Source organism: Aulostomus chinensis, chromosome 9 (genome assembly GCF_037954235.1).
Source record: "Aulostomus chinensis isolate RoL2024-O1b breed Wild chromosome 9, RoL_Achi_v1.0, whole genome shotgun sequence".
Taxonomy (NCBI): Eukaryota; Metazoa; Chordata; class Actinopteri; order Syngnathiformes; family Aulostomidae; genus Aulostomus; species Aulostomus chinensis.
In genome coordinates this window covers 27,238,300-27,260,912 of record NC_141328.1, presented here as the reverse complement: position 1 = coordinate 27,260,912, position 22,613 = coordinate 27,238,300, and the positions used below count along the sequence as shown (strand labels likewise).

The window sequence follows — 22,613 nt, the reverse complement described above, 5'->3', positions numbered from 1 at the left end:
GGGGGGTGGAACAGAACAGCCAGAGACCGGAGGACAGTGGGCCAGAGTCCGTACACTCCAAAAGTTGCCGGCAGGGCATGAAAGTGCTGGACAGTGACATCAGTCATTCGTTACGCATCATCATTTTGTGCTCAGGATCCTGTTCTCGAAGTCGTCGTGCAGCTCCCCAGGGGGTTTAATGTGTGTGGGACGTCTGAATGATGCCAAGAAAGAAACATCCAAGTGTCTATTTGTTGATTTTCAAGGGTCAGAAAAGTTGAAATCTACACCTGCAGATCCATCGAACTCAAGATTCTCTGTCCTCACGAGACGAACCAGCGGGAAAACAAGAAAACGGGGGTTGATGCCAGGCCAGTGAAGGCCTACACGGATATGTACTTTGAGACACACACACACACACACTCTTCTAGGAGGCGAAAGCTCAGATGGTTTTAAACCCTTTTTTTAAAATGCACCAAAAGTCTGTAGCACCCTCAGGTGGGCAGGGAGAGTACACCACAGCTGAGCTACACTCCTGATCACCCTTGGGGTGTGTGTGTGTGTGTGTGTGGTGTGTTGGAGAAATAAGCGAGCTGGCCTACCACACCACAGAGCAGAGGTTGTCAAGAAGATGTAAGTAAGCGAAAGTGACGGAATCCAGCACAAGAGGATCTAAAACGGTGACAGACCAGGACACATTCGGGATCAGGGGTCTTGCCTCAGACCAGCTGATCTTGGCCAGCAGATCTAATCAAGCCGCTACTTCTGTAATAGTTGCTAGAATGACGTAGAACACCGTCCAGGTACCGAGCGACTTGATGCTCTGAGGGACTTGTGGTGTCTCTCACGTGAGCAGACGGACGGGGGAGGCTGGACGTCACTGGCCGCCCCGTCCAAGGTTCTGGTTCAGGAGAGACCACTGGAGCTTTGGCCTTGACCTTTGTGCCACACTGCGAAATTTAAGAGTCTCCAAAGGCTGTTGTATGAACTGTGACACAGAGGAAACCAATCTGACGGAGATCATATCAGAAAATTATTTTATTTTCCGAAGGACAAACATCAGCCAGTTTATATTTTGGAAAGATCAACGAAAAGTTTCTGAAATGGTTTCTCTGCCGCCTTGGAGAGCGCCAGTCTCCCTGGGGTCATCAAACCTGTGGGTGTCAATCTTAGCACAAAAGCCGAGAAACAGGCGGTTTTGGGCAAAGATGTGAGCAAACGTTTGAGAAAGGATTGGCAAAAAAAACCCAAAAACAAATCCAGGAGTCTATCGAGTTTCTATCGTGACTTGTTGATGGACTCGATCTCCAGGCGCGGCTGTGTGAGCGTTCATAAAACATCCAGCTGTGCTGCAACACGCTTGTTTACCAGATTTCATCTTAATGACTGGAACAGTTGGGGGGGGGGGGTGATTTGACCAAGTTTGCCACGTGTTCACTCGGCTTATTCTGATGTTCGTACTGAAGCCACTTCAACCGTTTTCCCCCTCTTTTTTTATTTCTCCACTAAACATCGATACTAGTTCCCTATGAGCTGGCAGTGGGATGAGTGCTCCATGCAGCAGTAGCCAGGTGAGGGTTTACCTGCCAGATGACTAGCGGGTCTGGATCGTAGTTGATGGGTAGAGATGGGAGAGGCGGGGTTTGGCTTACCGGCGGCATCTTCCGGTCTCAGAGTAGAAGTTGCTGCTCGAACTAGACTGGGGCTGCGTCCGAATTGCCAAGTGGCAACCTACGTCCTACCGCTGCAGCCTACTTCTATTACCTAAACACGGCGGCACCATTCGGACACCGGAGAAGATTGGTGGTGAAGCACGACCTCTGCTGGCAGAGCACAGATACCGCAACTAGGTAGCCAGCACCAACGAAAGCCCCGCCTGCTGGCCTGACTGTCGTACTGCACTCCACTCTGAACGCTCCTTTCAGTCATTCTCGATTATTAAGCACATGAACGCACCTGTAAAGGTGCGTTCACACCAAACGCGACGCGGTGTGAACACACCTTTAGTCATCAACAATGACTATAAATGTTGGTGTTGCATAAGAATGGGAGACTGTTGGTGGCGCAAACTTGGCTTGAGCGTCCACAAGTTTTTAGGGGACGAAGAAGTAGTCCGCGGTGCATTGTGGGCCATAGGTTGCGCCATAGGATGCACCTGAACCGACCTACAACGTGGGCTTGTTTAGGCTGGAATTTAGGTTGAGAAGTAGGTCGCTACTCGCGTCAGTTGTGGTTTCGGACAGCCTACGACCTGCTCTGAGACCTACCATCAGACCAACTTGGCAATTCGCACACAGCCTGGATCTCTGTGGTCAGGAACAGACACACCTGAACCTCTTCCGCCTTCAAGATCAAGCCAACCCAGAGGGACTTCTTGGTGACGCCCACTTTAAAAAAACAGAGCTTAACCACACCCCCATCCTTATATGTCTACAGAAAGACCAGCGAGCAAAGAGAAATTATCCCGCAGCGATCTGAACACCGGGCTCAGCTGTTTTATGAGATTTATGGATTTAAGGGTTCAAGCAGCAATTAACAGTCACTGCCAACGATGATTCAACAAACCACCGAGAAGAAAAAAACCCGCTGAGCCTCCCTTAATCAGGACTTACCAACCGCATCAGACCAGCGCAGCCACACCCCTGCTCCTGGTGGTGCAAGAGGAAGAGCCGTTTAAGATTTGGATGTTATTTTTTTTCATTTAAATCAACCTCTTGGATAAACGCTATGAGCCTTTTATAACAGGTTGAGTATTTTCTTGTGTAGGAGCCCGACCAACCACAGTGACGAGCGATGCAAGCGCCTCCGCCAGCGCCTCCGCCTCCAGCAGACCAGCGATGACAGGGAGGGATCCTGGTCCCCGCGCGGTGATGATGAAGGTTTAGCCTTCTCGTCACGGCCCGGCGGGGGCTGCCTCCCTCCGTCGTACTGAAATGTGATTTGAGTGGTTGGAAAATAAAAACCTCTCGAGTTAAAAGTGCCGTCATGACAACAGAAGCTGAGAGTCAGGTCTGCTCGTTGCCCATCGACCCTCGTGACCCCCGCTGACACATCGATAGAAATGAAATGAAATGACTAAGTGATGGTTGAGCACTGTTAAAAGAGACAATAGACGCAATTTTATGCATTTATTCATGTAGTTATTCCACTCTGGTTCAAAGGCTCAAGGCTGGGTCAGCGATTTAATAGCCAAAAATACTCTAGAATTTATGGTTAATGTTATCTTTTAAATCTCCTTCAGGTTTTCTCTTCATATTTTGTACCATTCCTTCCTTAAAAATGCCACAAAATGCGGCACGAAGTGCATTTTTGTGAATATCTTCTCAAGTTGTTCATACAGCCCCACCCCCCCCTAAAAATGTTCCCCATCATCAAGGCTTATGAGGTCACAAATTTGCAACAAGAAACCACCAACATTTTTTCCCCAAAGGTTTTATAACCATCCTGTTCAAACAACATTCTTTTTTCTTTTTACACAGCCAGGGAACAAAAAAGATTAAACATAATAAACTCCCAAACCTTTTGTACAGAGAAATCAAACTAAATGAAGAAAACGTCTCTTATATTAGTCCATGTTTTTATCCTCTGAATCTGCTCTTGCATTTGCCAATACATCAGGAAGGGAGACACCAGCGTGTCAACATGAGGCTCTCTGTGTGGTACACAACGTTTATCAGTCCATTTCACTTGCTGGTTTTATCAAGTTTGCATGGAACAGAAACCAGTAAGTCTAGGCCATTCAACAAGTAATCCAGTAATGTCTATGATAGTGTGTGCATGTGTGCGTGCGGTCAAAGGTTATCAGTGTCAATGTGTCAGGTGTAAGCAAATGTAAATCAGGTGTTTGCATGTATGTCTGTGTCTTAACAGTCTCATTGTTCAAGCCAGTCCGAATCCCTCTGAACATTCCTGAATGGCCAACAGCAGCATATGTCTCAGCTTCTCGTAGCTCTCGTAGGCTGGGAGGTCCAGCTGGTTAAAGCTAAACGTTGGGGGGGGGGGGGGGGGGGGGGGGGGACAAAGGAAGAACATTTGAGTTTCAGCTTCGCAGTTTTACAGCTTTTCTACGTTTTCGTGTCTTGATTTCTTGCTTCATGTTTACCAAGTATGAGCAGATGGCAGGCGGTCAGTAGAGCGATCATCACGGTGGATCTGGAACTTCTGGATGCCGTTCATGCCCTCCAGAGCAGCGAAACCCTGAAGGGGAACCTTGGACGTGCCAGTGACAAACTGTAAGAACTTGGCCCGGTCTGCCTGGTCGAAGGACCGCAAGGCCCTCCAGAACCACTGGATCTTTTCAGAAAAACAATGCAAAGGCAGTCACGTTAGAGATGTTTCCCGTTGCATCTTATTCACCTACTGGAGACGCATAGTGGCTCAGGATTGTAGAACTGACAAGTGGCTTCACCTGAAATACATCTACGAATGAAAGGTGGCGACAGTTTAGCTTAGGAATTTTATGAGGCGATTAAACCTAAAGCGAACAAAAGGAAGTCAAACTCCAAAGTTATAAATGTGACCGGGGTGAGGAGCTGCTTCTCAGTTTGCTGTGGTCATATCTTTCGTATGAATGTTTGCTGAGCCGTACCTGAATGGAGCTGGACTGGTATTTGTGGTACTCCGTGTTGGCCTTCAGGTCATCAATGTCGATGGTGGGCAGGCCAGAGATGAGCAGCTCCAACTCCTGCTCGGTGAAGATGGAGATCAGCCTCTTGGGAATGATTTCGTAGAATCCCTCCAGGAAAGCTGCCAGCTGTTTGCGGATTGCACCTACAAAGACGGTGAACGGTCATTTCAGACAGACTCGACTTGCTACAGCGATCTTTACATGCAGCCTGCGGCTGATGTTAGTTTATTCATCTGGTGCCAATTTTTTTTCTGATCAAGCGGAAGAATATTCGAAATTCCTCAGCATTATTAATTTGTTCGTACTGTCATTACGAAAAAAAAAAAGAAGAAAATCCTGCTTTTGGAAATGAGGCCTTCCGTGGAGGAGCCACCATCTTACCTGTCATCTTCATCTGGCAGACCAGGTGCACGTACTCCTTTTTGTTCTCCTCTGTAACCAGGATGTTGGCTCCATTTGGCTTGAGGTCTCTGACTTCACACACACCAAACTCCTGGACCTACAGAGCACATGGAGGCTTTCACTGCCAACTAGATTTCAAAGCCATCAGACTTCCATCAATTCCTTTGCAGCGCTTATTTTTACGAGAGCATAAAGCATGTGGAATGAGCCCTCGAGGCCCAATCCACATTTCAAGAGTTAAGGAGAGGATCCAAAATGAGAATCAATTTTCCACTTGAAGCTAATGGGAATGTTTAGAGGAGACACCAACCTCGGTGCTGAATGTCAGCTCATAGCCCAGCGTGGACACATCGTTCTCCAACAAGTACACCAAGCCCTGGAAGAACGGGTAGTCCTCACTCTCCATGTCTGTGTACCTGGGAAATACCAAAGAAATAGGCAAGTTGTTTTAATTTGAAAGAAAACAATAAGCTGATATTACCAGCAGGTTTTTTTGTGTGTCAAGAACTGCTCATCAATGCGTACGAATTATGTGCAGTAGGAAGCGGCTTCATTACCTGACACTCTTGCCCAGGATGTGCTTGTAGAAGCTGCGAGTGAAGTAGCACTCCAATAACCGGTTATCGTAGACCGCCTTGGCCACCACCCGACCCACAAACTTGAAGTAACTGAGGTGGTTGGGGTTGCAGTGGGATGACGGGTTGATGGTGTAGGTAACACGGTCGCCGGGGGACGTACGGAACAGGGCGTACATGGGGTTGAACATCTCCCGGGAGATGATCATGTACCATTCCCTCAGCAGGCCGCCGGCATCCTGGCCCTCCTCTCCTTCAAACACGATGTACCTGCAGCAGGAAGAAGCGGACAATGAGCTCGGGCTGAGTGGCTCTGAACGGAGAGCGCACGCAGGCGGACTGAGAGGCAACACTAACTTACAGCCTATTCTTCATGTCCTCCGGGCTTTTGCGATGCAGCTCTCTGTAGGAGTCCTCAAAGACGTGATCTCTCCTCACATGCACAGCCATGTCCTCCTTCCTCAGGCCTTCATCCAGACGCTCCAGCTCCTGGCGGAAATACCTGCAAAGATGGCCAAAAGAGACCAGGAGGTCAGGGATTCAAAAGGCCCCAGCGACTGTGCCAACATGACAGGTAAACTCCCTCACTTCCTCTTAACATCAAAGTCCAGGATTCGTATGTAGTCAACCAAGACTGCAAAAGGCCCATCAGCCAGGTGAGTCGTGGACTGGCGCAGGATCTGGTTAAGCACTGTGCGGTGAGTTTCTGCAAGAGAGGAGGACGAGTCCTATTAGAGACAATGCCCGACACCAGGCTGGTTATTCTGGTCACTGTACAGGTTTCAGACTCACCAGCAAATCGGAGGAACTTCTGGGTGTCTGGTGGCAAGTTTGAAGAGATGTGCATGGAAGATGGTTCACGGGAGAAGAAGGGGTCCAGGGATGAGGGGGTGGCAGGTGTAAGGGGTGCCGGGGACAGCGGGGGAGGCTCATCTTTGATGTGCGAGAGCTGGCTTTCTCGCGTGTCCCTTACAGGAGGTTTGCTCTCTCGCTCCGTGGCGTGAACAAGGAAGAAAGCCTCCACGGCAGGCTGGAGAACTGGAGGGACAAGGAGATCATCACTAGCAGCACATGGAACTCAATTACATTCCTACAACGTAAATACAATATTTAAAAAATAAACGTCGATATTTAACATAAAGCGTCTGCTACTGTTCCACCCACCCAGTACAGCATGCTGGTCGTGGGACTCTTCCAGCTCTTTGAGGCACTCCCCGAGCATGTCCCAGAGTTCATCCAACAACAGCTGCTCGCTGAGCAGAGGGAGGTCTGGAAGCCTCTCCTCACTCTCCGACTGTCCATTTCCTTCTTCGTCTGAGGAAGACAGTTCCAATACAACTTGAGCTGCAGCACGAGGATCAAACACTCCCGCTTCAACTCAGGGGACACGACATGAACTGTATGTTGCTTCTGATATGTAGCGGCAGCAAGCACATTCTCGACATATCAACAATATGAAGTCCATGGAGAGGTGGGCCGATTTGATCCATCGATGTGTTTATATGATCAAAACTAACTACAGACGAAAAATGTGAACTAAGCCCAAAATCAAAACACAGAGAATACCAAGAAAAAACACAAGAGCAGCATAAAAGCTTCAGGTTTTTTTTCCGACAAATTAAACTTCGACTGTAACCATTCAAAGACAAATTCATTTTCTTTATGGGCGAGGATGACTCATACCCAGAGGTGCTGAGTCCTGCTCGAGAGGGGACGGCTGGTCCACGTCCATGGGCGAGTCATCTCTCTGTGCTGCCTGCGCTTCAGACATCGACTGCATTTCAGACTGCAGAGAACGAACCCAGAAGAACCAGGGAGACAAAAGACGAAGGGGAGAGTAGAAAATAAATATTAACATAACATTTAAGACATTTTTCCTCTGATTGATACTCCCATGCATTAGCACATTCTCATGATCCACAGAGGGAGGAGGGTAGCTGGGACAATGTTGGAAATTGGGGGGGGGGGAGGCAAAAGCAGGAAGCAAAGTCAGCCAGCAAACAGACAACACGAGTGGGACAGGTTGGAGCAGGCACATTCATTTCACCAGTAGTCAATGCAGAGACATTAATAGGGAATGCAGTGGGTCTCGGACACATCTGTCTTCCTGTGGTTCTGTCATTGTTCCTTGTAGCAACATTATGGACACGATGCATAAACCAGATACTGCCGCTTTGGGCCGCCAGCACGTGGCATTCCAGTTTAATGTTACCGATATACCAAAATAAAAATAAAAACACATATGAAGCTAAATTCAACTAGACAGATGTGCACACATGTCATATGTTAGCTTATGAATCTCCAAAATGCACAATGACAAATGAAGCATATCAGTAGCTAACAGCCATTTCATAGCATTTATCTTTATGACCACCACAGTCACTGGAGACCTCAGTGATGGTCATACTATGAAGCTGAAGTGTTGCCTGCTTTTCCTACTCTCCTTCTTTATGTGTGCAGTGTGTGAGTAGGAGTATGCCTGCTGTCAATGCGGCCCATGCTAACCGTGGCAGCAGCAGCTGTGCCAGCAGGGGGAGCAGCACCAGCGGGGGCATGGGGGGCCACCACTGAGGATCCAGCAGTAGCGGTGACGGCGGCAGAGGCGGCAGTGGGTGGTGGGGCCTGTGTGAGTCGGCGTGCCCGCTGACCCTCTCTCACCATCTGGATGATGGCGTCGGCCTCAGCCTCAAGCTGACGCACCGCAGCCTGGATGCTGCTGGCTGAGCCCAAGCTGGAGGAGCCTAGTCGATGAGAGAGGAGGAGTTCATCACATGACCCATCACCTGGATATACTAAGCCCATCTATAAACAGTGTACATGTATTAATTTCTCACCCAATCGGCCTGTCTGTTTGGCTTTCTTGTTGGCGCGTCGCGTGTCCTCACGAAGCTGTATAATGACCTGCAACACGCGCAAGAAAAATTTCTGCGTGGAGGTCTTGGAGGTCAGTGAGCTCATACAGGGAAGTTGTAGTTCACGTCCCCCAAGCGTGCGCTTCTGGGCCGCCACAATCACCACACTCTCCGAGCCATCAAACCTGTGCCCCAATCAACAAATGCATACCAGGTAAAGGAAATTGTATTTGTAACAAGTCAAAATCAATGCAAACCAGATGCTAACACTACAGAGTCATCACTAGCTAACCTGCTAGTCATCTTGCCCTTCAGTCTGGCTGAGATGGAAGAATCCTCAGGAGGGGCATCGGGGGAATGTGAATCTGCTTGTGCTCGTCTCTGCTGCTCCAAGTTGTACTCTCTGAGCTCGGCCAGTAGTGTGCCTGAGAGTAAGAGGCGTATAAACACGTAAGGAGAGAACTGCATTGGCCACAGGCCGGTTGAGAAGCATGACAACGGGCATTCATGTAAGTGCATGGCACTGACCAATCTGTTTGCAAAGGGTGATTCCGAGGTGTCGAGCTCCACTGAGAAGCAGTCTGAGCACAGTGTCTCTGGTGGAGCCGTCTCCTCGAGAGAGCTGCAGCAGAATATTAGCTGCATCCTCCAGACCTTCCTCTGAACACGAATGAGATGTCAGCACCTTAGGAAAGGAAGGGGCAGAGACGTCAGCTAATCAGTCAAACAATTTACTTCAATACTGGATTATGTTGCAGCATGTCAACCCTGCAGCCCCGTGATCTTTGACTGCAAAATATCTTGTTCTTGTTAGGTGAAGACCAACTACTAACCCTGTTCGATGCAGTTAATAGTAAACAAGGTTCAGTTGCGGACGAAGACTGTTCTGAAGCCAAGTTCTGATCAATTATTTGCAATGCAAAAAAAAAAAAAAAAAAGATTTCAAGCACTGCTTTAAGATACTGCCAGAGACCCTAATTAAAAGGTATGCACTGTTAAATGTTGGTTTTCTAAGTGCATTTTACTTTATCCTGCTCATATTTAAAATACAGATAATTCTTCATTGGACAAAAAAATCTCTCAGCTCTTAAACGTAGCTGGGCCTGCATCAAATTACCCAGAAAGACATCTTAAAGCAAAAATTTATTTTGTCTGAAGCAACGATGCACTTTTCAATGAGCTGCAACAGATGTTGATTAGACAGCATGACTCATAGCCTGTGACCCACCCCCCCTTACCTCTACTGAAAGCTGAAGTTGTTTCTCAGTGAGTCCAGAGGAAGCCATCTTGTTGTCACTCTCTGTACTGCAAGTACCCCTCAGTTTTCCTTTTTAAGGCAGACATAAGATACAACAATTAAAATGTCTACCTTTCTAGTGATATTAGTGCATCAGGCAGTTCAAACATGCAATGAGTGATCACTACCTGTAGAGACTGTTCCAGTGGACGTTGGTATAGAGATTGTGGTGGAGGATGTCTGGGAGACTGCTAGACTTGTCCCTGAGGATATACCCTGGGCTCCAGATCCCACAGAGGCCACTGAGCCAACTGCATTGGGCTGGATGCCTGATGAGGTGCCCTGTGTTGTGACTGGAGCTGCGGCTCCTGAGCTGGTTGCTGGGCTAGCGTTGGCAGCCTGTGGAGTTGGGTGTCCAGCAGGCACCTCGGTGGCCTTATTGTCAGGCAGGGCAATGGATATGAGAGAAAGCAGGCGCAGCAGCTTTTCAGTGAGCAAGGAGCTCCGTCTGATTACAGGGTGGGACAGCATGTTCATCAGCTGGCCGAGAGGGGAGGTCTCCAGGCTCAACTGGGCCCCCTCAGCCTCTGCGCTGCCCCCCAGAGGCACTGTCTTCATAGAGGCTTTTCCTTTGCGACTGACATTCATGTTGTCCAGCTTTACAAGCAGGTCCCAAAAATCAGTGGAGATTCCCAAAGACTGGGGAGATACGACAGAGGAGCCCAAGGAGTTCTGGGTGCTGGAGGTATTAGAGCTTGCATTGCTCTGAGACTGCGACCCTGACCTGGAGCCACCACCTATACTCGCCCCCCCAGAGGAGCCTGAACAAAGACGAGACTCCAGGTCAGAAGACGACACTGACAGATCTTTACAGCGCTGCTGGGTGAAGTGGCTGGGGAACACCTGCAGAGGCAGACAAGAAGCAAAGAAGATGGTGTAACCTTATCAAACTTTTCTTCATAACACGACATCGAACGAAGGTGTGGGCAGAAATCGGGGATCCTCACCTTAGCTAGCTGGATTAGTGTGTCCAACACATGTCGACAGACCACTGGGGCAGCTTGAGGGTGGATGTGGACAGTGGAGCCTCCCCCTGCAGCACAAGTCACGCCTGCAGGAGCACCTGACACTCCACCCAGTGTTCCAGATCCTGCAGAACCCCCAGCTGAGTGCCGGTCGGCGTGCTTCCGACCCGATGCTCGCTGGATCTGGAAAATGTTTGTCCTGCAGCCCAAAGCTGCATCCATAGAAACAGAGAGCCAAGAAAGCTGGCTGGAGCTGCGAGACTCTACCCTGTTCAGTAGCTCTAGGGAAGAAGATGAGGATGAAGAGGAGGAGAGGGAGGAGGCAGTTGAGCCTTTCCCCCCACAACCTCCCAGGTTGCTCCTCTTCCCACGAGCGTCTTCTAGACGTGAGGTCTCCACACACACCTCGCTCTCACTGCTGCGTTGGAGGATGGACAACAAGCTGCGAATGACCCACCCACGAGTCTGAGAGTGGTAACAAAGATTCCTGAGCACACGGTGTAGGCGGCTGGTGTTAAGCTTCGGTTCATCCACAAACAGCAATACTAGCAGGCAGGACAAGGCCTCGTGGTCCAGCAGCAATCGACCGCGCAGACGCAACAAGGAATCCACACTGGAGCTGGATGGTCTAAAGAAACAAAAAGGCAACATGAATGATGAAGCATCTAGGATATTTTCATTCATATTCACTCAGTCTCAAATCAATCAGTCTCCGCTCACCTGTGGTTTGTTCCTCCACCCATCTGAAATGTGCCTCCTCTCTGCACAGCCAGTCGGGTGTACTGAACTCCACGATTGCTCCCTAACCGACTGGTGAAGGCTGGTGAGCGCAGGATTGCTGATAGGGCTGAAGATGAGCTGTGACCAAACAACCTCTCATGCATCAGCTGCCTCTGGCGTGCCTCTTGCTCTCTGCGCAATGCTGCTGCTTCAGCTGCAATGTCAGGGGGCATGACAGCCAACACACTGTCTTCCATGTCCTCCAGGACACTACGTCGGAGCTCTGAGGGAAGAGTCTGGATGAAGGTGACTGGATCCAGAGGGGTGTCTCCCTGTGGGGGCTGCTGGGCAAGCTCCCTGCGTTGCTGCTCTGCTCGTTGCTGGGCAAGGACCTTTAAGTGACCAACAGCACACTTTGTTATACAACTACTTGAAAATTTCCCTGATGGTCTTCTGTAAGTTACCTTTGTCCCAAATTTTTTTTCCCAACGTTTTTATCTTAAATCATTTCAGTCTCTCACCTCTTCCTGGATGGCAGGTGGCAATGCTGCCAGGAACTCAGGGCTGACTTCCGTAACTCCTGGCCCTCCTAGTACAGGTGCTGTAGTGGAAGGCAAGCTGGTAGCAGCAGGAGGACGGGACGGTGGTCTGATTCCCAACTGATTTTGCAGCACCTCTCGACGAATGTCCTCAGGAAGAGCTGCAAGGAAAGATGGATCCACACCCTCTGGTAGACTGATACCTGAAAAGACATAAATACCACAAATATTAGGGCACTTCTTGAAAATGTTTGCAACTGACAAACCACAAAGGTAGAAATAAACTTTACCTGCAAGTGGGTCCTCTTCCTCATTGCTGGTGGATGGGTGGGGCTCTTCTTGAATAGCCTGAGACTGGCTATCAGCACTGTCACTCCTGGGCATCGTCTCCCCAGGAGATGAGACAGAGGTGGAGCTGTACAACGACGACAACAACAACAACAAAAAGGTTTCATCAGTCAGGAACTATATGGTGATACTAACTGTGCTGCTTTTGACTGAAGATCTGTTCAAAGATTATACTTCAGGCAACTCACCCTGTATCTGCATCTGTCTGCCTGTCGGTCAGCCCACTATCCCCACTGCCAGACAGCTCCTGAGACAGGTGGGCAGTCTGGGCAGGGTTGGGGGCAGCTTCTTCTTGAGTTGCAGAGGCAGGGCTGCTGGTATCCATAGGCGACCCCTCCAGTTGTGACACACCCACCACTGTAGGCTCTGAGGTCTCCACAATGTCTGGACTTAAGGAGGCTGATTAAAAAAAAAAGGAGGATCATATAAATCAACACACAGCAGTAAAACTTCTTGTGGAATATTTTGTATTTCACAGGGTTAAGAAAATTGTACGAGGTTCCAAGCACAGTTAATAACATAATTTAGATTTCAGACATGTGTCCTTGCTGATGGCCAGTCCTTAAAAAGAGAGTTTTCAAAGTTATTCTACCTTCCCTGCCTTCATCCAACGCTCCTCCTCCACCAACACCACCACCTCCTCCACCGACTCTCTCACCGATTGTGGGTGCTGGGGACATTTCCATCTGAGATGCCTCCGCTTCACTGTTCGGCCTGTCAGCTGCCGACAAGGGTGGAAGGCGTGCCCCTGCCAGAGCAGCCAGTGAGCTGGCATGTGACTCGGCCAGTAACAGGTCAGCTATTGGCTGGTGGACCTGCTGACTGATGGCAGTCTCCAAAGAGACAAGGGCCTGTTCATGTGGAGCAGGGGTGGTGGGAGTGACCTCTCCAGATGGGGGAGCAGTGAGGAAGCCCTCTGAAACTCTGGGTGGGTCCAGACATGACACCATACCACCCTGAGCCTGCTCACCTTCTGAAACATCCAGAGGAAAACAAAATGAATGTGAAGACAAACTATTTATACACAGACATCTTACTAATTTCGATTTTCAATTTCAATCATTAAACATGGATACATGACTTCAGCGATACCAGTTGTTCCCAAAGCAATCCAAGCCGTGTTTTTACCAAGACTAATTAATAATGTTCTCAATGAGAGCTCACAGCTAGCACAAATGAACAGTGCAAAAACAACAACAAACAAACAAATATAAAATTAAAACAAACAAACATCCTAAATAACTCGTGATCATTTTTACAAAGATGCCAAGGGCTTCTACTGAGGAAGGCAGTAAGTTGTATAGTTATCTCCTGAACGGGGTGCATAATCCTGATCCCCAACAACAACACAACTTACTACCTCACCACAGCACAGCCAGCTCCAGAAAAATATGACAAAAAGACACATTTTTTCACCAGATCAACGATGTAAACTGGAATAAGGTGTTGAGGACGGCAATATATAGAAGATATGTTTGGTACGACATTCGCCAGTTAGTAGTGGATCCTCTGTTTCTGCAGATGAAGAGCTGCTATGGCGTTGCCATAAGAAAGACAGTAGACTGTATAGTTATCTCCCAGATCTGGTGTGATCCTAAAACTATACAAACTACTACCTCATCCCACAGCACGCTCTGCTGACTCTCGCTTCTCAGTTCCAATCACTGACTTGTGCGTCCATGTCCGGCAAGAAATGTGAAATCAACTAAATCAATGACATTTCAAAATTTCAGTACCTGCAGTGTTTTCTGCACCATTGACTGTCCCCAATCCAGAACCCTATTGACAAAAGCGTTGAGTCAACAAATATTCTGGAATTTGCATACACAATGATGAATGAAATTCCTCAGGCAACAAACGTGTTATTTGCAAACCTGCAGGCTCTGTTCCCTGGCCTGTTCTGCTCCAGAGGCCCTCCTCTCATTTTGCTTTGACTCCTCTTCCTCAGCTAGCTGCCGCCTTCGCTTCTCCCGACGTTCTTCCAGCTCCTCATCTCGCAGACTCTCCAGATGTTGCAGGATTGGCACCTTCACCACTGAAATCACAGAAGAGGTCAGACCGCTAGTTCACGTGAAGCGACCATCAAGTTCAATTGATGCAAATTGTCCGAAGGATGTTAGGACTTCATTAATGAGAGGATAAAGTTTGAACTGAGTGTATAAAAATTCCCACTGTACTAAGAAATGTCTCATTTTTGCTCACATATCTTTAATTAGAACCCAGGGCATTATTATCACGATGAAAGCATGGTTGATCAAAAACGATGAAAAATTAATGAGTAATCAGAAGTTACTCTACTAGCTGCCATATCCAGATCATTAGCAATGAAATACTGAAAAATAGACATTTTCTGTGAACCAGTACCAGTAGCCCTCCCCAAAACATGGTGACATCAAGTTACATCAAGAGACTGACAAAAATGGTTATCATGGTGAAAGTATGATACTAGTCTCAGTTCAGAACATGCAAATGCCCCAGTTTTACACCAACCTACCTGCGACACAGTCATGCATGCTTTCAGCATCCAGCACTTTGCACTCATCCGTCCATCTCGTTAAGGCAGTGGGAATACTAGAGAGGGTGCCTGCAGACGGGGACATCAAACATGTTAGGATTCATAATCGAAAGACCATCATAATAATAAGAGTACATTGCAATTCTCACCTGCTTGTCCCCCAGTGCTGCTCTGCTCATGGAAAAAGTCATCAAGCAACTCGTCATCAGAACGAGCGATGATGTGAACATCCTCATTTCCGACTAAAAGGCGAGCGCGACCACGGGACTGCAGAGGCAGCGAGCTGGACAGCTGTAAAATGTCTGCTGCAGCACTGGGGCCCAACAACCTAAAGATGGAAGCAGAGCAGTTCTTAATCACTACTGCAACCAGAACAAGCTCTTGTGACTCAGACGCTTTGTTAGACAGAGCCACAAGCTTTCACCTCTGCAGGATGAGCGGAGGGTTGGGCTGGCGGTTCCCAGGGTAGTGGACGTGAATTGTGTGTCCACTGTTGGCAGTGAGCTGGCGCAGTGTTCGCTGGCTGCGTCCCATGCCTTGTGCCAGGCGGCTGCTAGTGCCTGCCACGCCTAGGGTGAGGGAACCGTGGTCAGCATGGCGCACCATCAGCGGGTGGGAGCTGGGGATGTTGCCTGGGGAGGGAGGGATGTCAGCTGGTGGAAGAACAACAGAAAATGTCGCAGACATTAGGGGACCAATCTGGCACAACCCTAAGTCATGAATGTTTACAAAAATAAAGTTAATGAAAATGTATTTTACTAATTTGGGATGCCAACGGCTTTCATGAGAAGAGCCATCTTAGAAGTAACAATAATACCGTGTGTGTGTGTGTGTTTGTTTGAGAGAGAGAGAGAGAGAGGGAGAGTGTAGGAGGAACCAGTCCAATATATCAGCTTTCTTTTCTTCAGGTAAACTTACCGTTGTTGGAGAACATGTTGTCAAACTCTATGATGAGGTCGTCATCCCTGTCAAACCTTTCAAAGCGGATGTGAGGTGCAGCATTGATGTCAGGGAAGTCCTCATCCAGCTCCATCTCTGAACCTTCATCATCATCATCCTCATCACCTTCCTCGTCATCCTTGAGGAGAAGAAGCGACGAGTTTTAATGACGAGCAACACACGACTTATTTTGCTGGTCGTCACAGATTTAATCGAACCTGATCCTCCTCCTCTTCTTCCTCCTCCTCCTCCTCTTCATCTTGGCTGTCTTCATCATCATTGCTGCCACTCGAATCTTCCTCTTGTGTGTGCTCCTCATCCTCTGGTTCCAGGATATTCATAGAGTCTGATGAAAGATGTTCAGACCCTTTTGATAAAAATCTTAAAATTCATCTCACTGAAAAGATCAGTGGCACAAATGTTGCTGTTTTCTCACACAAAGTTGTGAAGTGAGAAGCGTTACCTTCACGGTTGGCTTGAAGAGTAGATGCCTGGCTGATATTGGATGGGGCCTCATCCATCAACACATCCTCTTGCGATTCATCCTCACCACTGCGTCCCACTGAAAATATCAACAATGAGACATCCACACTGGGCTTTCTAACATTTACCCTGGCTGACCGCTCCCATATTACTGCAGGTCGTAGAGATGGGCTTACCTATGATTGTGCTATTGACAGTACCAGCATCTCTCTCCAGAAGCTCATCAATCAGATCCACCAACTCATTCTCTACCTTTAGGCACAGGAAACGATATACAAACTCAAGGTCAGCCACAGAGTTGAGGAGGGGGAATTATGTCTGATAATCGCTTTTTGAATACATTAAATATGAGGAAAATACTCGTGGAGAATCCTGTGTAATACAGCGACGATCACCTGCATAGCCTGTGTACTGAGAACCTCCGGCTGACCAGCAATGACCACAGTGTCTCCTTCAGTTTCTCCATCCATCAGGTCGCTGTCTGTCCCCTGCACCCTGTGGTTACCCTCCACCGGCTCTGCCTCACCAGATTCTCCTGGAATGGATGGAACACATCAGTGACATGGACTCAGAATCAGTTTTAGAGAATCTCATCTAATGCTGACAGATACCTTGGTCCTGAGTGTTGCTGTTGCTGTCCCTGGCGGTGCCGACAGTGTCATGCTCAGTCTTGTTTTTGCTGGAACCTCCTTTGCCCCCAAAAAGACTGCTGGGCTGGTTAACAATACGGGACAACGTCTCCAGAGGCTTGAGAGCAGCATTCACTGTGTTCGCCATGTTGGGGCTAAACCAATGAGATATAGAGGGAACAGGGGTTATTGCTCATAGATTATATGACACATATTCATAGTCATTCTTGATTAATCACCAAGTTAATTAGACTTCGGACTAATTCACTGAATATGGAATACTCCTACCTGGACAGATCCAAGCTGTGAGGCACACGGGCCAAGTCGTTGACCAGGCCTTTCTTCAGGAAGAGCCGTATGATATTATTCATGCCGTTATGTTGCGTCTTGGCTGCAGCTGTGCTATAGAAGCTGGACGTGGAGGGACATGATTCCATGATGGTGCTTATGATGCACATCACTGCCTGTAGCCTGTGAGACAGATGTTGAAGGATAAAGAGGGTCAATGGGGAGTCTGCACTGATTCAAATAAATGGTTACACCCCTCGATCAAGGTGGTATATGGAAATCGAATGCTGCTGACCTTGCGTGTTTTTCGGCACCTTCCGCCATCGCAAGTGCTCTACTGAGGGCAGCCTTCACCTCATTGACCAGAGCAACCTGGGCATCAGTGCCTGTGCCAGCAGCTGCCAGGCTAGCAAGGAAAAGACGGGCCAAGGCTGGTGTGTCTTTGTCCTCTGAATTCTGGGTGTGGGGCAGTAGGTGGTCAAGAACGAAGGCGAGAACACTGCAATCCTGTGAAGATGCACGGTTGTTAAAACAGATGAGAAGAAAAATTGTACTGAAGGCATGACAAAATAAAATGTACACCAAGCTGAAGAGTTTCTGTTACCCACCTCCTTTATCAGCTCAGACTGTCCAGCGGTGTAGCAGTACGAGGCGATCAGTGTGGCGATGCCAACATAGGAGCGCACCAGTTCAGCCAGCAGTCTCAGGATGGTGGAGGTCGGCATTAGAGGCTTGCTTGCCTTTACCTTAGCTGCTTTACCCTCCTCAGAGCTGGTGCTCTTCTCTCCCTCTTGTTCTTTCTTCTCCTCCCGCATCTCTTCTGGAGTAGAGGCTGAACAAGTTCATAGCATTATACAATGTAAATATTAATACTGTGGTTTACTAAAAGTTAAAATTGAGACTTAACATGACAACTGCCAGAGGGGCAAACTTATCAAAATTTGGTTAAGACTTTGGACCATGTCTGCTGTTGACTGGCATACAGACCAACTACGACACGCACAAACATCAACAACACAAAACGACAGCTCAAACAATGTGATGTGAATTCATAATAAGCCGATTTGTGTGTGTAATTATTGTGGGAAAATACGGCTAATTCTCACCCTCTCCTTGTGGTGTGCCAGACTGGGAAGACTCAGCCACACCTCCATCAGCAGCAAACACTTGGGTCTAAAAGGAAGAGACACGCTTCTATTATTAGTTGGAGTCCAGACATGACATGTTGGTGTTAAAAGCAAAAGCTCCAATAGATTATTGACACTGTGACTCACATTGATATGGAATGCAGACTGGGAGTCGAAGTCACTGCCCTGGCGGGTGAGTCGGTACTGCTGGTAAACATCGTCACCAACATCCTGCAGTATCTGGCAGAGGTCTTGACCACCAGGCACAGCTGCAGCCCGTTCTTCAGGACGCTCAGCTGAAACACACCCACAAGAGCCTCAATAAAAAGGTTCAAATTTAAATGTGCTGCATACTTTTTTATGGCAAAAGATCCTAAAGCATCTTACGCTCTTCAGGAGCATGGTAGGCAGCCAAGGCATTGAGCATGTCATAGATGACCTCCTTTATAGTGTCAGGAATGGGGGGTAGAGGGGACAGTTTCAGAGGAGTCGTCTTCACCAGCTGCACAGCATTGGGCCCCTTTATTCGCAGGTTTTCAAACTCGTCATCAGAAGCTGTAGGCAAACAATTGAAGAAAAATGCAATCAAAACACAACATAAACAAGAACAATCTGCAGTAAACCTGAAATAATTTCCATTAAAGCAGCAAATTAATGTGAGTTACACCCAGAAACAACAGCTTGCACACTCACCCGTACCAGCTCCACGAGGTGCAGGCAGGGCAATGCGGACACAATTGCTGGCAGTTTCAGCAAAACACTCAGGGTTGCGACAGGCAGCCGGGCCCAGAACACGCAGGATGTAGTTGATTTCCCTGGAGCCGAGGCTGCCAGACACCACTCCTGAAGTTGTACTACCTGCACCACTGGTCACAGCTGATCTCACCACCTGTGGCCAAAGATTGTAGAAGAAACTCTTAATGGTATCCACGGATGTAGAAGTTTCATTCAAAGAGGAACAAATAAGCAGTGAAACAAAATGAGCTTAGACGAAACTTTGGGATTCGTTGAAATGGCATAAAAACTGAGTCTGACCTTCTCCATAGTGTGCCGAAGTGTGGCTGGATCTTCTATGATGTGTCTGAACAGCAGGGTAACAAGCGGTGTGAAGCCATTGAAGCCGGAGCTCTGTGTCAGCCCAAGAATCATTCGTGTGCTCTTCAGCTCAGCAAACATCATAGCGTAGTGGTGATTGCGCGTCAGTCGCAAACACAGACGCAGTGTGGCATGGAGGGTGTCTGGATCCACAGGAACACTGATCATACTGACACAGGCACGGATGAGGACGGTGGTCATGTCCTCAGTCAGGCCTTGTACAACAATGTCAGAGTCTTGAGAGTGCTCAGACTCCAGAGAAGATGAGGGGCCAGAGGTGGTCTCCTTCAGCTGGCTGGAATCATCCTTCGGGGCACTCATCTCCACTCCTGCCCCAGAGTCCAGGTCAGTTTGGGTTTCCTCCGCTTTGCTCCTGTCTCCCTCTTCTCTTTCAGAGTCTGTGATGCTGCCAGTCTTGGTAGGTTTGGGCAAGCGAGGTACCCTCTGGACAGTCAACATAACTGGCCTCCTGTTACCAGTCTCTTCATTTACCTATCAAATAGAAAACAGTCTTAATTGGATAAAGGAACTAATCACACTCAAAACACCTGTACAATTTTTCGATGGTAATTTGGTAACAGGAGTTAATGTATACCTGCACCATCGTGTTAAACTGCACAGTGTATCTTCGGCGACCAGCTGTGAAGCGGACGCTGCTTTCCCCAGCCCTCCATGCAGAGTCAATGGTACTATTGTTCGATGCACTGTAACTGCACCAACGGCCAGAGCGGTCATCAAACCATCGCCAGTTATTCCCATTAGGCTGGAGATACTGGAGGAAGATAAGAGAGCATTCACTATTTGTGCTTTGTACACACTCAGGGGTTTTGACAAAAAAACAACAACTTATAATGTAACTCATAGTTTATTCTAGGGGTCAACTGATGACTATGACATCACCGCTTTCATGTTATCCAACAGATACATTGTAATGGTCTGGCCAACAAGAGTAGGGTAGTGCTTCACGCCTGTATGTGGCTGCAATCTGAATTGTTGTGAAAGCAACTCCATCAGTCTGACGTTGATCAGATACATTCATCCATGACAGGCATTTTAGCGCAGACCTGTGCTGCTGTACATTTTAGCACAAACATTTGGACGTTGACCGTGATAAAATATTGGCCGCCTCCACCTAAAAATCATTATCAGCAATGAAAAAAAACCACACGTTTGTCAGCTCCCAGCTCACAATTTGTTATATGTAAGAAATCCAAAGCTTTCATTTATATGACTGATGTGTACCTTGTTCATTTGTGCTCTGCGCTTTGAAGAGACTGCCATTTTCTCATAGAAGTCAATGATCAGAAGTACAGGTGTGATCCATCTACAAAAAATAATTCATATAATAGACAACAACTCAGAATAAACTCAATATTGGAGCTCTTATGATGAATAGCTAGTGCAAAACTTACAAGTGTAACTAATTGAGCAGTTCATTATTTGCAGCACAAACATTACACAGGGCTGCACAACACTCACTTTGGTGTCTGGATGTCCTTCTGTTCTTTAGCTGCCTGCAGACAGGGCTGCACAACCTCAAGCAGCTTAATCAGCAAATCCAGAATCCCACTGTTCTCTACCACTCTGGCACTCACCAGCTTCAGCTCCTTAAAAGACAAGAAACAAGACTTTGAGACATATAGATCATTTACACAACTGACTTCACCCTGTGGGTGAATAATTCAAGACTGTACATTTCAATGTATGATTCTGTCACCTCAAATAGCAACGTGAGCAGTAGAATTCGAGTTGCCAGCTTGGACGCCTGTGGTAGTGTGGACATCTGTCTGTACCAGTCAGGCACCGTCTTCGTGTCACTGGTAGTCAGAGGCACAGCCGCCTTGATCAACACATCCGCTGCCTCCCACACCTTCAAACAAGAGACACACAATCAAGCTGGCACCAGTGTTCACACATGCATCTTCTTTTCTTTAATTTTGAGAGATCATTAATTTAACAGTAAATACCAGTCATACAAGAGATTGAAAACTATTACAGAAGAGAGCAGAGCAGAGAGAGCCAACTGTAAGACAGGCATGTTTTATCCACTGACCTGCTGAACAACCTGGCCCAGGATCAGGTCTCTGTACTCTGGACCACTCCTCTTGATCGCAGTCATCAGGAGGTCACAGAGCCGGTAGACTGTGTCAGGCAGCTCATCCAAAAGATGGAAGCAGCCAGGAAGCATGGAGTCCGTGAAGGTATGCAGCTCCTGAGGGTCCAGCGGCTCAGCCTCCATGAAGCGCTCCAAACAGCGGGCCTCCTCCTCCTCTGCTCTCTCCCTGGCTCTCCTGTCCTCCTCCTCACGCCGACGTGCTGCTTCCTAATGCAGACAGATAATCTCAATGGCTGCTCTGCTAAAAGCCTCGTTATTCATTCATGAGAATTAATTTAGCAGCAGATGGTTTCAACTGAAGCCGTTTTTTTTTCCATGTAATTTGAATGTGATTTGAAGGATGAAGCACCTCAGGAGAGTCAGAGCGCTGTTCCATGCTGACCTCTTGCCCAAGTGACATGGCAATCGCTCTCATCATCTGGTCCTCTTCAGACATGGTCAGGTCCTAGATTGAATAAAAACAAACATTGTGAGCTGACAGAGTCTGACTATTTAGAGTGGAAATAAATGCTGATTGGTTCTGTTTGCTAAAGCCTTACCCGCACTGCTCCTCCAAGAAGAGGAGGCGGGTGAGTAAGCAAGTACTCAGTGGCCTGCTCCATGGTGCTTGTGTTCAGCAGGGCCTCCATGGCATGTTCGCGTGAGAACCCCATATCCATCAGCTGGGAAAACAAACAAAAGGGTAAAGGATTTTCCAAGCCTCAACGAGATTATATCATGTAAATTGGGCAAATTAGGAAGAAGAGCAAAACTGAAATCATAAATGAAAAATGTCATGAATGAAAGTTGCTTCCATTGAGAGGAAGACATTTTTCCATGGATGAATAAAGAGAACTGGATACAGCGACCTCATGTTGCTCAGTACACCTCTACATTTTACAGCAAGAGCACCTTTAGATTTCTGCTGGTTTGGCTCTCAGATAACTTGAATGGGTTCATTAGTTGACTCAGGTAATTAACCTTGGAGACTTCCAAAATGTAATCAGAACAAACAATACTTTTACAAGTCATTTCCTGAGGATTGTGACCCTCATAAAAAGGTCCTCAGCTTTTACCGTGATAGCTGCCATCATTGTATTCCCCCAGTTGGCCATTGTGTAAAACTGGAATCAACACC

The 22,613-nt window shown here is 47.7% G+C and overlaps 1 protein-coding gene across 23 annotated transcripts in view; it reads right to left on the bottom strand.

Moving 5' to 3' along the window:
• Positions 1-3,116: 3,116 nt before the first annotated feature.
• Positions 3,117-22,613, bottom strand: part of huwe1 (HECT, UBA and WWE domain containing E3 ubiquitin protein ligase 1) — a 35,780-nt gene continuing 16,283 nt past the window's right edge. For 14 of the 23 annotated variants that reach the window (XM_086214730.1, XM_086214745.1, XM_086214736.1 and 11 more), the window contains 49 exons: positions 22,036-22,158; positions 21,846-21,941; positions 21,434-21,703; positions 21,098-21,250; positions 20,860-20,987; positions 20,623-20,704; positions 19,976-20,152; positions 19,321-19,872; positions 18,979-19,174; positions 18,673-18,840; positions 18,433-18,581; positions 18,265-18,331; positions 17,767-17,990; positions 17,454-17,665; positions 17,159-17,341; positions 16,853-17,025; positions 16,637-16,776; positions 16,418-16,493; positions 16,222-16,320; positions 15,977-16,104; positions 15,738-15,897; positions 15,244-15,472; positions 14,969-15,147; positions 14,799-14,888; positions 14,179-14,339; positions 14,041-14,083; positions 12,897-13,277; positions 12,493-12,703; positions 12,247-12,371; positions 11,939-12,159; positions 11,418-11,809; positions 10,680-11,325; positions 9,861-10,575; positions 9,674-9,762; positions 8,964-9,120; positions 8,729-8,860; positions 8,418-8,633; positions 8,089-8,324; positions 7,267-7,369; positions 6,748-6,897; positions 6,376-6,621; positions 6,172-6,289; positions 5,945-6,085; positions 5,566-5,853; positions 5,319-5,424; positions 4,988-5,105; positions 4,568-4,749; positions 4,082-4,272; positions 3,117-3,961 (listed from right to left, as the gene is read on the bottom strand). In XM_086214730.1, coding sequence (XP_086070856.1) covers positions 3,859-3,961; positions 4,082-4,272; positions 4,568-4,749; positions 4,988-5,105; positions 5,319-5,424; positions 5,566-5,853; positions 5,945-6,085; positions 6,172-6,289; positions 6,376-6,621; positions 6,748-6,897; positions 7,267-7,369; positions 8,089-8,324; positions 8,418-8,633; positions 8,729-8,860; positions 8,964-9,120; positions 9,674-9,762; positions 9,861-10,575; positions 10,680-11,325; positions 11,418-11,809; positions 11,939-12,159; positions 12,247-12,371; positions 12,493-12,703; positions 12,897-13,277; positions 14,041-14,083; positions 14,179-14,339; positions 14,799-14,888; positions 14,969-15,147; positions 15,244-15,472; positions 15,738-15,897; positions 15,977-16,104; positions 16,222-16,320; positions 16,418-16,493; positions 16,637-16,776; positions 16,853-17,025; positions 17,159-17,341; positions 17,454-17,665; positions 17,767-17,990; positions 18,265-18,331; positions 18,433-18,581; positions 18,673-18,840; positions 18,979-19,174; positions 19,321-19,872; positions 19,976-20,152; positions 20,623-20,704; positions 20,860-20,987; positions 21,098-21,250; positions 21,434-21,703; positions 21,846-21,941; positions 22,036-22,158 — 9,525 coding nt within the window. In that variant the 3' untranslated portion in view covers positions 3,117-3,858. Of the gene's footprint in view, positions 3,962-4,081; positions 4,273-4,567; positions 4,750-4,987; positions 5,106-5,318; positions 5,425-5,565; positions 5,854-5,944; positions 6,086-6,171; positions 6,290-6,375; positions 6,622-6,747; positions 6,898-7,266; positions 7,370-8,088; positions 8,325-8,417; positions 8,634-8,727; positions 8,861-8,963; positions 9,121-9,673; positions 9,763-9,860; positions 10,576-10,679; positions 11,326-11,417; positions 11,810-11,938; positions 12,160-12,246; positions 12,372-12,492; positions 12,704-12,896; positions 13,278-14,040; positions 14,084-14,178; positions 14,340-14,798; positions 14,889-14,968; positions 15,148-15,243; positions 15,473-15,737; positions 15,898-15,976; positions 16,105-16,221; positions 16,321-16,417; positions 16,494-16,636; positions 16,777-16,852; positions 17,026-17,158; positions 17,342-17,453; positions 17,666-17,766; positions 17,991-18,264; positions 18,332-18,432; positions 18,582-18,672; positions 18,841-18,978; positions 19,175-19,320; positions 19,873-19,975; positions 20,153-20,622; positions 20,705-20,859; positions 20,988-21,097; positions 21,251-21,433; positions 21,704-21,845; positions 21,942-22,035; positions 22,159-22,613 lie in introns of all 23 variants that reach the window. The other 9 variants (XM_086214740.1, XM_086214749.1, XM_086214748.1 and 6 more) reach the window with 7 other exon arrangements.